The 15469-nt window shown below is 36.2% G+C and overlaps 2 protein-coding genes across 3 annotated transcripts in view; one reads left to right on the forward strand and one right to left on the reverse strand.

Annotated features, from left to right (window-relative positions):
• The window catches only part of PPEF2 (protein phosphatase with EF-hand domain 2), a 141085-nt gene that overhangs the window by 107456 nt on the left and 18160 nt on the right, over positions 1 to 15469 (forward strand). Inside the window, exons 15-16 of the mRNA XM_053700166.1 lie at positions 6038 to 6180; positions 12750 to 12856. Of these exons, the coding sequence (XP_053556141.1) occupies positions 6038 to 6180; positions 12750 to 12856 (250 nt within the window). The remainder of the gene's footprint in view (positions 1 to 6037; positions 6181 to 12749; positions 12857 to 15469) is intronic.
• NUP54 (nucleoporin 54) overlaps positions 1 to 15469 on the reverse strand; it is a 153614-nt gene that overhangs the window by 5435 nt on the left and 132710 nt on the right. The gene's annotated exons all lie outside the window — the stretch shown is intronic.

The following is a 15469-nucleotide window of genomic DNA, read 5'->3' on the forward strand; positions in this document are numbered from 1 at the left end:
ATTGAAGAGAAAAGGGGTGTATAAAAATAATCGTTATACATAGCAGAGAATGCTAATGGTATTGTGACCATATAAGTGTGATCAGTGAATTGGAGCAGTGTACACTGAAATATTGGTGTAATAAAATTTAGTGTAATACTTGACACTTAAAAGTGCTTAAAAAATGATTTTATAAAGATAGAGTCCACGTCCTAAATATGTATATATTGCAGAAAAGTGTATGGAGTTCCATACCCATATTTCCATGTGAATCTTTTTTGTGTTACATATAGTTTTATCCATGTGTAGGATAATAAATCCAGCATTGGATATATTTTATTAATAACTCTCCTTGTCGTTCAGAGATAACTCGTTAGAATGTTAACTACAGATGCTATTATATCGTTTTGTTTGATACTTTTATTTAGGAAGAAATACATAGTAGTTGTTATTTTCATTGAGACCATGTGGGTTGACAGAATTGAGCAAGTAAATCCATTTGCATTCTGCCTGAAGTAATGCATCTTCTAAGTCTCCTCCTCTGATTCCTAATGATATTTTTTCTAAGCCAAAAAAGGATAGATGTTCAGTATTTGAATCATGTTTGTGCAGAAAATGTTTGGCTATCTGGGTGATCTTTTTGCCTCTTTGGAGGTCTGATTCAGCATTTCTTATATTACACATGTGTTCGCCTACCCTCTTTTTGAGTAGGCGTGAGGTCATACCTACGTAGTTTAATTTGCAACTACATTGTAATACGTATATCACACTCGCAGTGGTGCATGTGATATGTTGTTTGATGTGGTGTACTTTCCCAAATCTGTCTTTGATTTGGTCAATCTGAAGAGTATTGGGGCAATACGTGCAGTTTCGGCATGGATAATTTCCAGGATATGAGATTTTAGCCTTCTTCCTTACAAAATGACTCTGGACTAGCCTGTCCTTCAAATTCCTGGATCGCCGATAGCAGATAGAGATTCTATCTCCAAGGCTTTCACTCAAATCCGGATCATTCTGAAGAATATACCACGATTTTTGTATAATCTGTGTTACATCCTGAATTTGTGAGTTGAATGTGGTTATTAATCTGGTTTTGTTATCCTTCCTCTTAGATTTAGGAAATAGGAGATCTTGTCTTGGAGTGTGTAAGGCTCTATATTTGGCTTTTTTCAGGCTTCTATTACTGTAGCCTCGTGCTTTCAATCTGGTTTCCAATTCCTTTGCTCTTATTTTGAATATTGAGTCTGAGGAACAATTTCTGCGTGTTCTTAGAAATTCGCCTACTGGCAGGGATCTGAGTGTGCTCTGGGTATGGGCACTGCTATGATGTAAAATTGAATTCGTTGCAGTTTGTTTACGGAATAGATCAGTTGTCAGATTGCCATTTTCGTCTTTGGCTATTTTTAGATCCAAAAAGTTCACCTCTGTTTGACTACATTCGTATGTTAGTTTGACGTTGATGTTATTATCATTGAGTTTAATCAGGAACTCATCCAGATCTGGTTTGGATCCTTCCCAGATGAACAGGATATCGTCAATGTAGCGAATCCAGAGTGGTATTTGTTCCATTTGAATAGCATTGGCATCTGAAAAAACTGTCTCCTTCTCCCACCATCCTAAAAATAAATTAGCATATGTGGGTGCACAAGCTGTGCCCATGGCGGTTCCTCGTATTTGTAAATAATAGCGATCATTAAATACAAAGAAATTATGATTTAGTATGAATTTGACCAAATCGAGGATAAAGATGTTATGTTCATGAGATTCAGTAGAGTCTAGATCAAGAAAATGTTTTACTGCCTTTATCCCTAGATCATGATGAATACTCGTGTATAGAGACTCAACGTCAGCTGTAATTAGCCATGTTTCTCTGGCTACTTGAATCCCTTCCAATCGTTGTAGTACCTCTGTTGTATCTCTTACATACGAGGGTAGTTCTTCTACAAAAGATCTCAGTCTTTTGTCCACATATATGCTGGCTTTTTCAGTTAGACATCCATTGCCAGACACAATGGGTCGGCCTGGCGGATTGGTTATATTTTTGTGTATTTTGGGGATTAGATATAGCGTTGAGATTCTAGGGTTTTTCACTTGCAGGAATTTAAATTCTTTATTATTGATGATATGGTTATCCTTGGCTATTTCAATCATGGTATCATACTGTCTTTTGTATGTTGCTGACGGATTGAATATTAGTTTCTTATAGCAGTTAGCATCATTGAGCTGTTTATTTGCCTCACATAGATACAGTTCAATCGCCAGATAACGATGTTTCCACCTTTATCCGATCCTTTTATTAATACATCATCCCAACCTTCAATTTCTTTTAGTGCTTGTTGTTCTTGTAATGAGATATTGGTACCTTTATTTTTGATGGTAAGTAAATTAATCTCATTACAAACTATTTGGTTGAAAGTTTGTATATTGTGAAATTGGGAAATATTGGGTATGTATTGCGATTTGTTTTGAATCAGATCACGCCACTTTCGATTGGTTTCTAGGTCATCACTCTCTTTTAAAAGATCTTCCAAATCTTGTAGACTTTGTAATTCTTCTTTTGACCATTCTGTATTATCAGTATTATTTTTCATGTTGTGGATCTTTTTGGGCATTAGCTTTCTAACAAATAGATGAATGTCTTTTGTTAGTGAGAATTTGTCAAGTTTATTATTGGGACAAAAAGATAACCCTTTAGCTAATACAGAGGAATGATGTTCCGATAAGATATGGTCTGAGAGATTGATTATGTTTAATTGTTCAGTCTGATATGGGAGAATGGGCTCACTGTCCTTTTCCTCTGTTTGGCACCCCTGGTTTCCCTTCTGTGATGTTCCTGGGGTTTTCGTTTGGCCCTTGTTCTTGCCTCTCCCCCTCCTGGTGTGTCTGTTTCTGATCCTGAACTGTGACCTAAAAAACTAGAATGAGTGCGTGGTGGAATGCTTATACTTGTTGTTAGGGCTACATTATTGGAGTTATCAGAGTTTGATGCTTCTGATTCCTCTCCGTCTGTATCAGATATATCAGTCTGTATAATGTTGCTAGAAGTTTTATTGTTCTTAAAGAAACCCTTTTGTCTCCATCTATATACCTTTTGATTTGCAAAGTCAGTTTTATCTCTGTACAATTTTTGACCTTTAGTTTTAGTTATCTGAATGACATTGACAGACAGATCCGTCACCCAATAACATGAGATGGGCGTAGAAAAGCCGACTCACGAATGAGGATGACGCAAATCTGAATAACCTGATATGAATGCAAGATAGAGAGCGCATTCAGGCCAATTAACATCCGTGTCTCTGCTCTCGCAAGTCAAGTCACAATGATTGACAGATGCGGTACCCAATAACAGAAAGGTTGCGATCACGACCAGTTAACAAGTATACAACTATATACAAATAAATGAATGACATCAACATTATCATATAAGAGACACAATAAGATTGCGATGCCAACTAAATAACATCGTTAAATATACGCAGATAACAATATTATCGAGACAAATACATATAAACAGCAGAGGCAAATAGACCAATGAACACGCATCTTAAGTCACACACCCTCGATTATGACCAATCCAATCAATGATTACAGATAAGGCCGTTCCTAACAGCCAATCCGCCAACACCTTAGGGTATTTAAATCTCACGCAAACAGAGTGAGACTGCCCTTTGATACAGCCACCACGGCGAAACGCGTCAGTGGCGTCCCCCTGTTCTTCCCTAATTGTTGTTTTTAAATCAATTTGTTGATCCACCATTCCTTTTCAAATGACAATATAAAATGGTATAAAAATAGTTTCTGCCGCAATAGCGGTGTCTAGTCTAAGCTGATCGAGCTACACTAGGTATACCACAAACCTTGCTTACTCATAGGTAATATAGGTATTGATCTAAGCCAGGCCTAGTATATATAGTATTCAAGTTTTTCACAAAATATCGTTGGTACCAGAGTCAGATTTACCTTAATTCACAATATTCTAGTGATATCTATTAGGTAACGGACTTTCTACCAAATACTTTAGAAAAATCTAGTACTAATCTTTACGGTATTAACAGGTAAAAATTAGGAGTGTGTCAGATATTAACGGTATTAACAGGTAAAAATTAGTAATGTGTGAGATATCCCACTCTCTATATTAGTGTGGGTAGCACAATACTTATCCTCAAGAACATAGATACTCAGGAGCAATATTTCACTAACGGTATTAACAGGTAATTTAATATCTGAGTTCACAACTCCTTACAACCATAGGCAAGCTGTAAGCTGATCGAGCTACACTAGATACACCACAAACCTTGCTTACTCATAGGGAATATAGGTATTGATCTAGGCCAGGCCTAGTATATATAATATCCAAGTTATTCACAATATAGTTGGTAATAGAGTCAGATTTACCTTAATTCACAATATTCTAGTGATACCTATTAGATAACGGACTTTCTACCAAATACTTTACAAAAATCTAGTACCTATCTTTACGGTATTAACAGGTAAAAATTAGGAGTGTGTCAGATATCAACGGTATTAATAGGTAAAAATCAGTAATGTGTGAGATATCCCACTCTTTATATTAGTGTGGGCAGCACAATATTTATCCTTATGAACATAGATACTTAGGACAAAACGGTATTAACAGGTAATTTAATATCTAAGTTCACAACTCCTTACAACCATAGGTAAAGATATTTTAGTGCAAACTACCAAGATATTCATGGATAACTACCAACAGTCTATCTGACCTTTTACTCGTGATAGTTTAATTCACTGTAATTTATCAGTGACCTCCAAACCTACCTTGAATTAGGAATATTGTTACTTTATATGAGTAATATGCCAAGAGATAATCTTGTCATTTGATTGACAAGAGACTTACATATACCTAACAAAGGTGTTTGTCTCTATTAACCAGCAGTGACAGTATCTGGTTAAAAAGTGGTGGATCCAAATTTATACTTTTAATTATGTTTGTTAATCCCCTGTTTTTAACTTGATCTAGTAAAAGTTATATTTTAATTTCCTAATTTTTGTACCAATAAAAACGTTCATAGAGTGCTATATTTGTACCCCTTTTGTCAGTCCCTCACTGATTTTTTGTATAGTTTGTTCTCAGGTACAAGCACCTACCCCTATTAGATAATTCACATTACAGTATATCAATACCAGTAGGGGAACGTTATAACACATCATTAAGTGAGTAGTGCCATTGTCTCCTTTTCTTGAATACATGTCTTTCAAAATGCTGCAAACTGCCTAAACCATTTATGTGATTACCTAGAGCAGTGGGGACACTTATTTATAGCTAGCCCTATTTAGCCACCATAAAGGAAGATAGGAAAACAACCTGCTTATGGCTTAAACTTAACTCTACCCACATACCAACACCAACCAACCACACCCATGCTGTGCCTTCATAATGTTGACAACCCTTTGAAGCTAATGTCTTCTCCCGTAAAAAAAACACTTGAGACTTAGTCCCCAAGGCTCCCACACCTAGGCTTCTCAATCCTGGAAGACATCATGCAAAAATGCTGGGTGATATCTATACATACTAATGCATACATATATATATACAGTATATATATATATATATATATATATATATATATATATATATATATATATATATATATATATATATATATATATATATATAATGTCCCTTTAATGTACTAATAATCAGTAAATTTGAAGACAAATGTCAGGGAATACCTTCATGAAGTTTGTTGTGCTCCTCTATATTAACGATCTGCCCAACATATTTTTCCCAGCACTTTATCATTTTGATTTCAAACCTTTAGCAGGCAGATGTTAGAAGGTGGGAACTTAGCAAAATAATTTATATGTAATAGATCATAGCTAATTGAGACAGTGGAATCTTCCATGGTTTATCAATCAGGAAGCTACCGCTGGGTACAAACAATGCATCATGCTCACTTACATAGATATATACTTTGCAAAATACATGCTATTTATATGATAAATTCAAATCACTGTAGATACTTCTTACATTGCATGTGTTGTGTTTGTTTTTTTACTGACATTATCTCATTTTGCATAGGTGTTGACCATATTTTCAGCCTCTAATTACTATGAAGTTGGTAGTAATAAAGGAGCCTATGTCAAACTGGGGCCTGATCTGGTCCCACATTTTGTGCAATATCAAGCAAACAAGACAACAAATACTTTGACTATGAGACAAAGGTAATACTTTCTTATCCTATTAAAAATGTACAGTGTTTTTTATTTTGCTCTTTTTTTAGTTACATGGCCTTGTACTCTGTCATGGAGAGCTACCAAGAAATATGCTCTGCTAAAATACTTAGTTGATACAAAAATTTTTAGAAGAAATTATAGGAATAAATACAGTAAAAGAATTCAAGAAATATTATAGATAGCAGTAAAGTATGAAGCTAAGTTAGCACTTCCCTTCAGATGCTCGCTGCCAGCCCCGGTTTTTCCAAACCGTATCCAGAAACAAGAAATATAAAAAATGGCAGCGCTGTGTCACCCCAGGAAATACAAGCTGCTCTTTTCCTCTGAGAAACCTGGCTTCTTTCACCTCCAAAATAAAAAGCTCACAATGGTGTAGCACGTTTCAAGCAGTATGGTAGGCGCACAAACAGGTTATACTCACAAGATTTCAGTTTAAATCAGCCTTTTATTAAAACCATCACAATGGTACCTTCAGATGCAGCTTCAAAGTTTATTAAAATAAAGCTCAACGCATTTCGGCAAACAAGCCTTTATCAAGAGCATTAAAATCAATACAGGTCAAAACAACCTGTTTTGGAAAGACAAAGAATTCAAGAAAACCTTAGATATACATAATGTTTTCCAGATAATAGGATCATGGAAAACATAATTTATGTAAGAACTTACCTGATAAATTCATTTCTTTCATATTAGCAAGAGTCCATGAGCTAGTGACGTATGGGATATACATTCCTACCAGGAGGGGCAAAGTTTCCCAAACCTCAAAATGCCTATAAATACACCCCTCACCACACCCACAATTCAGTTTAACGAATAGCCAAGAAGTGGGGTGATAAAAAAGTGCGAAAGCATAAAAAATAAGGAATTGGAATAATTGTGCTTTATACAAAAATCATAACCACCAGTAAGCACCAGTAAGTTCTTACATAAATTATGTTTTCTTTCATGTAATTAGCAAGAGTCCATGAGCTAGTGACGTATGGGATAATGATTACCCAAGATGTGGATCTTTCCACGCAAGAGTCACTAGAGAGGGAGGGATAAAATAAAGACAGCCAATTCCTGCTGAAAATAATCCACACCCAAAATAAAGTTTAATGAAAAACATAAGCAGAAGATTCAAACTGAAACCGCTGCCTGAAGTACTTTTCTACCAAAAACTGCTTCAGAAGAAGAAAACACATCAAAATGGTAGAATTTAGTAAAAGTATGCAAAGAGGACCAAGTTGCTGCTTTGCAAATCTGATCAATCAAAGCTTCATTCCTAAATGCCCAGGAAGTAGAAACTGACCTAGTAGAATGAGCTGTAATCCTCTGAGGCGGAGTTTTACCCGACTCAACATAGGCAAGATGAATTAAAGATTTCAACCAAGATGCCAAAGAAATGGCAGAAGCTTTCTGACCTTTTCTAGAACCGGAAAAGATGACAAATAGACTAGAAGTCTTTCGGAAAGTCTTAGTAGCTTCAACATAATATTTCAAAGCTCTAACAACATCCAAAGAATGCAACGATTTCTCCTTAGAATTCTTAGGATTAGGACATAATGAAGGAACCACAATTTCTCTACTAATGTTGTTGGAATTCACAACTTTAGGTAAAAATTCAAAAGAAGTTCGCAACACTGCCTTATCCTGATGAAAAATCAGAAAAGGAGACTCACAAGAAAGAGCAGATAATTCAGAAACTCTTCTGGCAGAAGAGATTGCCAAAAGGAACAAAACTTTCTAAGAAAGTAATTTAATGTCCAAAGAATGCATAGGTTCAAACGGAGGAGCTTGAAGAGCCCCCAGAACCAAATTCAAACTCCAAGGAGGAGAAATTGACTTAATGACAGGTTTTATACGAACCAAAGCTTGTACAAAACAATGAATATCAGGAAGAATAGCAATCTTTCTGTGAAAAAGAACAGAAAGAGCAGAGATTTGTCCTTTCAAGGAACTTGCGGACAAACCCTTATCTAAACCATCCTGAAGAAACTGTAAAATTCTCGGTATTCTAAAAGAATGCCAAGAAAAATGATGAGAAAGACACCAAGAAATATAAGTCTTCCAGACTCTATAATATATCTCTCTAGATACAGATTTACGAGCCTGTAACATAGTATTAATCACAGAGTCAGAGAAACCTCTTTGACCAAGAATCAAGCGTTCAATCTCCATACCTTTAAATTTAAGGATTTCAGATCCTGATGGAAAAAAGGAGCTTGCGACAGAAGGTCTGGTCTTAACGGAAGAGTCCATGGTTGGCAAGAGGCCATCCGGACAAGATCCGCATACCAAAACCTGTGAGGCCATGCCGGAGCTACCAGCAGAACAAACGAGCATTCCTTCAGAATCTTGGAGATTACTCTTGGAAGAAGAACTAGAGGCGGAAAGATATAGGCAGGATGATACTTCCAAGGAAGTGATAATGCATCCACTGCCTCCGCCTGAGGATCCCGGGATCTGGACAGATACCTGGGAAGTTTCTTGTTTAGATGAGACGCCATCAGATCTATTTCTGGAAGTTCCCACATTTGAACAATCTGAAGAAATACCTCTGGGTGAAGAGACCATTCGCCCGGATGCAACGTTTGGCGACTGAGATAATCCGCTTCCCAATTGTCTATACCTGGGATATGAACCGCAGAGATTAGACAGGAGCTGGATTCCGCCCAAACCAAAATTCGAGATACTTCTTTCATAGCCAGAGGACTGTGAGTCCCTCCTTGATGATTGATGTATGCCACAGTTGTGACATTGTCTGTCTGAAAACAAATGAACGATTCTCTCTTCAGAAGAGGCCAAAACTGAAGAGCTCTGAAAATTGCACAGAGTTCCAAAATATTGATCGGTAATCTCACCTCCTGAGATTCCCAAACTCCTTGTGCCGTCAGAGATCCCCACACAGCTCCCCAACCTATGAGACTTGCATCTGTTGAAATTACAGTCCAGGTCGGAAGCACAAAAGAAGCCCCCTGAATTAAACGATGGTGATCTGTCCACCACGTTAGAGAGTGTCGTACAATCTGTTTTAAAGATATTAATTGAGATATCTTTGTGTAATCCTTGCACCATTGATTCAGCATACAGAGCTGAAGAGGTCGCATGTGAAAACGAGCAAAGGGGATCGCGTCCGATGCAGCAGTCATAAGACCTAGAATTTCCATGCATAAGGCTACCGAAGGGAATGATTGTGACTGAAGGTTTCGACAAGCTGAAATCAATTTTAGACGTCTCTTGTCTGTTAAAGACAGAGTCATGGACACTGAATCTATCTGGAAACCCAGAAAGGTTACCCTTGTCTGAGGAATCAATTAACTTTTTGGTAAATTGATCCTCCAACCATGATCTTGAAGAAACAACACAAGTCAATTCGTATGAAATTCTGCTAAATGTAAAGACTGAGCAAGTACCAAGATATCGTCCAAATAAGGAAATACCACAATACCCTGTTCTCTGATTACAGACAGAAGGGCACCGAGAACCTTTGTAAAAATTCTTGGAGCTGTAGCTAGGCCAAACGGCAGAGCCACAAACTGGTAATGCTTGTCCAGAAAAGAGAATCTCAGGAACTGATAATGATCTGGATGAATCGGAATATGCAGATATGCATCCTGTAAATCTATTGTGGACATATAATGCCCTTGCTGAACAAAAGGCAAGATAGTCCTTAAAGTTACCATTTTGAACGTTGGTATCCTTACATAACGATTCAATATTTTTAGATCCAGAACTGGTCTGAAGGAATTCTCCTTCTTTGGTACAATGAAGAGATTTGAATAAAACCCCATCCCCTGTTCCGGAACTGGAACTGGCATAATTACTCCAGCCAACTCTAGATCTGAAACACAATTCAGAAATGCTTGAGCTTTCACTGGATTTACTGGGACACGGGAAAGAAAAAATCTCTTTGCAGGAGGTCTCATCTTGAAACCAATTCTGTACCCTTCTGAAACAATGTTCTGAATCCAAATATTGTGAACAGAATTGATCCAAATTTCTTTGAAAAAACGTAACCTGCCCCCTACCAGCTGAGCTGGAATGAGGGCCGCACCTTCATGTGGACTTAGAAGCAGGCTTTGCCTTTCTAGAAGGCTTGGATTTATTCCAGACTGGAGATGGTTTCCAAACTGAAACTGCTCCTGAGGATGAAGGATCAGGCTTTTGTTCTTTGTTGAAACGAAAGGAACGAAAACGATTATTAGCCCTGTTTTTACCCTTAGATTTTTTATCCTGTGGTAAAAAAGTTCCTTTCCCACCAGTAACAGTTGAGATAATAGAATCCAACTGAGAACCAAATAATTTGTTACCCTGGAAAGAAATGGAAAGTAGAGTTGATTTAGAAGCCATATCAGCATTCCAAGTCTTAAGCCATAAAGCTCTTCTAGCTAAAATAGCTAGAGACATAAACCTGACATCAACTCTGATAATATCAAAAATGGCATCACAGATAAAATTATTAGCATGCTGAAGAAGAATAATAATATTATGAGAATCATGATCTGTTACTTGTTGCGCTAAAGTTTCCAACCAAAAAGTTGAAGCTGCAGCAACATCAGCCAATGATATAGCAGGTCTAAGAAGATTACCTGAACACAGATAAGCTTTTCTTAGAAAGGATTCAATTTTCCTATCTAAAGGATCCTTAAACGAAGTACCATCTGACGTAGGAATAGTAGTACGTTTAGCAAGGTTAGAAATAGCCCCATCAACTCTAGGGATTTTGTCCCAAAATTCTAATCTGTCAGACGGCACAGGATATAATTGCTTAAAACGTTTAGAAGGAGTAAATGAATTACCCAATTTATCCCATTCTCTGGAAATTACTTCAGAAATAGCATTAGGAACAGGAAAAACTTCTGGAATAACCACAGGAGATTTAAATACCTTATCTAAACGTTTAGAATTAGTATCAAGAGGACCAGAATCCTCTATTTCTAAAGCAATTAGTACTTCTTTGAGTAAAGAACGAATAAATTCTATTTTAAATAAATATTAAGATTTATCAGCATCAATCTCTGAGACAGAATCCTCTGAACCAGAAGAGTCATCAGAATCAGAATGATGATGTTCATTTAAAAATTCATCTGTAGAGAGAGAAGTTTTAAAAGATTTTTTATGTTTACTAGAAGGAGAAATAACAGACATAGCCTTCTTGATGGATTCAGAAACAAAATCTCTTATGTTATCAGGAACATTCTGCACCTTAGATGTTGAAGGAACTGCAACAGGCAATGGTACATTACTAAAGGAAATATTATCTGCATTAACAAGTTTGTCATGACAATTAATACAAACAACAGCCGGAGGAATAGCTACCAAAAGTTTACAGCACTAGACAGCGATTTTCCTGAAGTATCTTCTGACTCAGATGCAACGTGAGACATCTTGCAATATGTAAGAGAAAAAACAACATATAAAGCAAAATTGATCAAATTCCTTAAATGACAGTTTCAGGAATGGGAAAAAATGCCAGTGAACAAGCTTCTAGTAACCAGAAGCAAAGAAAAAATGAGACTGAAATAATGTGGAGACAAAAGCGACGCCCATATTTTTTAGCGCCAAATAAGACGCCCACATTATTTGGCGCCTAAATGCTTTTTGGCGCCAAAAATGACGCCACATCCGGAACGCCGACATTTTTTGGCGCAAAAGGACGTCAAAAATGACGCAACTTCCGGCGACACGTATGATGCCGGAAACAGAAAAGATTTTTTGCGCCAAAAAAGTCCGCGCCAAGAATGACGCAATAAAATGAAGCATTTTCAGCCCCCGCGAGCCTAACAGCCCACAGGGAAAAAAGAGTCAAATTTTTTAAGGTAAGAAAAAATGATTGATTCAAATGCATTATCCCAAATATGAAACTGACTGTCTGAAAATAAGGAATGTTGAACATTCTGAGTCAAGGCAAATGAATGTTTGAATACATATATTTAGAACTTTATAAAAAAGTGCCCAACTATAGCTTAGAGTGTCACAGAAAATAAGATTTACTTACCCCAGGACACTCATCTACATGTTTGTAGAAAGCCAAACCAGTACTGAAACGAGAATCAGCAGAGGAAATGGTATATAAATAAGAGTATATCGTCGATCTGAAAAGGGAGGTAAGAGATGAATCTCCACGACCAATAACAGAGAACCTATGAAATAGACCCCGTAGAAGGAGATCACTGCATTCAAAATAGGCAATACTCTCCTCACATCCCTCTGACATTCACTGCACGCTGAGAGGAAAACCGGGCTCCAACTTGCTGCGGAGCGCATATCAACGTAGAATCTAGCACAAACTTACTTCACCACCTCCATAGGAGGCAAAGTTTGTAAAACTGAATTGTGGGTGTGGTGAGGGGTGTATTTATAGGCATTTTGAGGTTTGGGAAACTTTGCCCCTCCTGGTAGGAATGTATATCCCATACGTCACTAGCTCATGGACTCTTGCTAATTACATGAAAGAAAGGATCTTTTGTGTATGTATTAATTTTTGGAATAAATATATTTTTTAGTTGTAGCTAAATGAATGATAAACTTATATGCATTTGACATATATTTAATTATATCTCCCTGTTTTCTAGAATAAGTGCAGTGGAAGAGTCTGCTTTAAGAGCCTTAAGAGAAAAACTGTTTGCTCATAAATCAGACCTCATAAACTCATTCAAAGTATATGACAAGGATCAAAGCGGTAAGGATATAATTGTATGACCAAAAATTGCGTCTTAACTGCTTTCCCCAGTGTATGTGTTTACTTATCAACTTTGGGTTCAATTCCAATTTTTTTATTTTTTTTTCTGGTGTTGGAAAAACGGAAATGGATGTTTATTTTTTTCCATTAAAAAAGTGATCACAATCTTTCTGAGTCAAACACAAATGAGATTGTTAACTCACACAAGATTTGATCTCTTATTTTTCCACAACGACGTTCGGAACTGCAGATAATAGATGCTGATCACTAAAATCCCAAATGGGTTAATGGATTTTGTGTGTTTTGTAATTGGATAGAGTGGGGTTTCTGAAGTGTTAAGCAATCTAAATGCCATTTGTATGTGTGTGTGTGTGTATATATATATATATATATATATATATATATATATATATATATATATATATATATATATATATATATATATATATATATATATATATATAGGGTTTGGGCAATTTAAAAAAGAGCTGAATGCCCTTTTAAGGGCAATGCCCATACAAATTCCCCTTAAGGGGCAATGAGTAGCTTAGGCTTTTTTTTTAGAGTTAGGCTGTTTATTTTGGGGGGTTGGTTGGGTGGTGGGTTTTACTGTTGGGGGGGGACTTTGTATTTTTTTACAGGTAAAAGAGCTGTTTAACTTAGGCCAATGCCCTACAAAAGGCCCTTTTAAGGGCTATTGGTAGTTTATTGTAGGTTAGGGGGTGTTTTTATTTGGGGGGGGGGGGGGCTTTTTTATTTTATATGGCTATTAGATTAGGTGTAATTGTATATAAACACAGTCCAGCAATTGCACTCTCTGGATTTAAACCACAGCAACCTTTATTGTGTGATGTTTCTGAGCATTCACACTTCCTTCCTCCTTCTGAAACGTCACACAATAAAGGTTGCTGTGGTTTAAATCCAGGAAGTGCAATTGCTGGACTGTGTTTATTGAGAGATTTTGCACCCTGGTATTTGTCTCATGAGCGATTGGGAGTGCGCTTTTTCACATCTATTGATATATATATATATATATATATATATATATATATATATATATATATATATATATATATATAAAAAAGCATATATCTATACCTATATATAATCATCTCTATATATGTATATTTTGTACCAAAAAACATATATATATATATATATATATATATATATATATATATATATATATATATATATATATATATATATATATATATATATATGAATAAATAGAACCTATTCTGCTATGTTAAGAACTTTGGAATGTGAAATATTCATATTTTCATGTCTGGTAGGCGCACTTGAGAAAATGCAATTGAGTTTGCCCGCGAGTATCGGTGTTAGGTTTTTTCCCCATTTTTCTTGCTCAATTGTCTTCTAGGGGAATACGTTAACAATATTCTAAGTTTGGCTTTTTGCGTACGTTAGATTAGTGCTTGTGCAAAACCTTTTTACTTTCAACTTGTAATACGCGGATACCTGATGCACACATAAAGCTTACTTCTAGTGCAGTTAACCCATCGCTCCATTCGTAATCTAGCCCTTGATATGTTAAAAGTACTTTTTAATTCATTAAGTAAACCTTGTATTCTGTTTAGCTGAGATTTTCATCTAAAATCAAGAACACTGTTGGATATTAATTTCCATTAAAAAAAAAATGAGGCCGCAACTTCACTTGTAAAGATATGAACAGTTCTCAACAAATATTAACAGTTCTCACACTGTAAATCATGAAACCGTTAAGTGATAAGGTTTAAAATATCACCAAAAGTTCTAAACCTCATTATAAAAAACAAGGCGTAAGGTTCTGGATACTGTAAATCGAGTTTTTTCACAATGACAAGCTGTTAAATGTCAATCACAAATACACGATTGCTGATAGAAATCCTGGTTAAGAAGATGAAATTACTGAAACTTAGAATAAGTGAGTATGAAATAAAAAAAAAAAAAAAAAACACGCAATAGCTAAACAATAATTGCTAGATGTTAAAGTGAAAGTAAATCCTAGCGTTTTACAAACACTAGGATTGACTTTTGAAACAAATATAAGATACTTCATGTAGAAAGCTCCTTTATTTGTTTTAACCGATCGCCGTTTTTACCTGGTACAGCAGCCCACGGCTAAAAAATGTTTTTGCTAAGAGGTGACGTTTTCACCTCTTAGCCAATAGCCGTGCGGTAAATCCGGCTTGGCGCCCATGGGAGCCGGATTTACAGCACGGCTATTGGCTAAGAGGTGAAAACTTCATCTCTTAGCAAAAAATTTTTTAGACATGCTGTGCTGTAGGAGCTGAAAACGGCGATCAGTTAAAACAAATAAAGGAGCTTTCTACATGAACTATCTTATACTTCATGAATGAAAGTCCCCTTTATATGTTTCAAAAGTCAATCCTAGCGTTTGTAAGACGCTAGGATTTACTTTCACTTTAACCCTTTGAGTGCTAAGCACTTTCCCACCTGGGTGCTAAGGTTTTCTTAAAGGGTTTTTTATTTAATATTTTAAAAAATATATTTTTTTTAACTTTTTATTTTATTTATTTCAGATCCCCAAGACTTACACCGTTGGAAAGGTTATGCGATTACCTTTCCAACGGTGGGTTTTGGGGGTCTGTA

The sequence above is a fragment of the Bombina bombina genome, chromosome 2 (genome assembly GCF_027579735.1).
Source record: "Bombina bombina isolate aBomBom1 chromosome 2, aBomBom1.pri, whole genome shotgun sequence".
NCBI classification, from domain to species: Eukaryota; Metazoa; Chordata; class Amphibia; order Anura; family Bombinatoridae; genus Bombina; species Bombina bombina.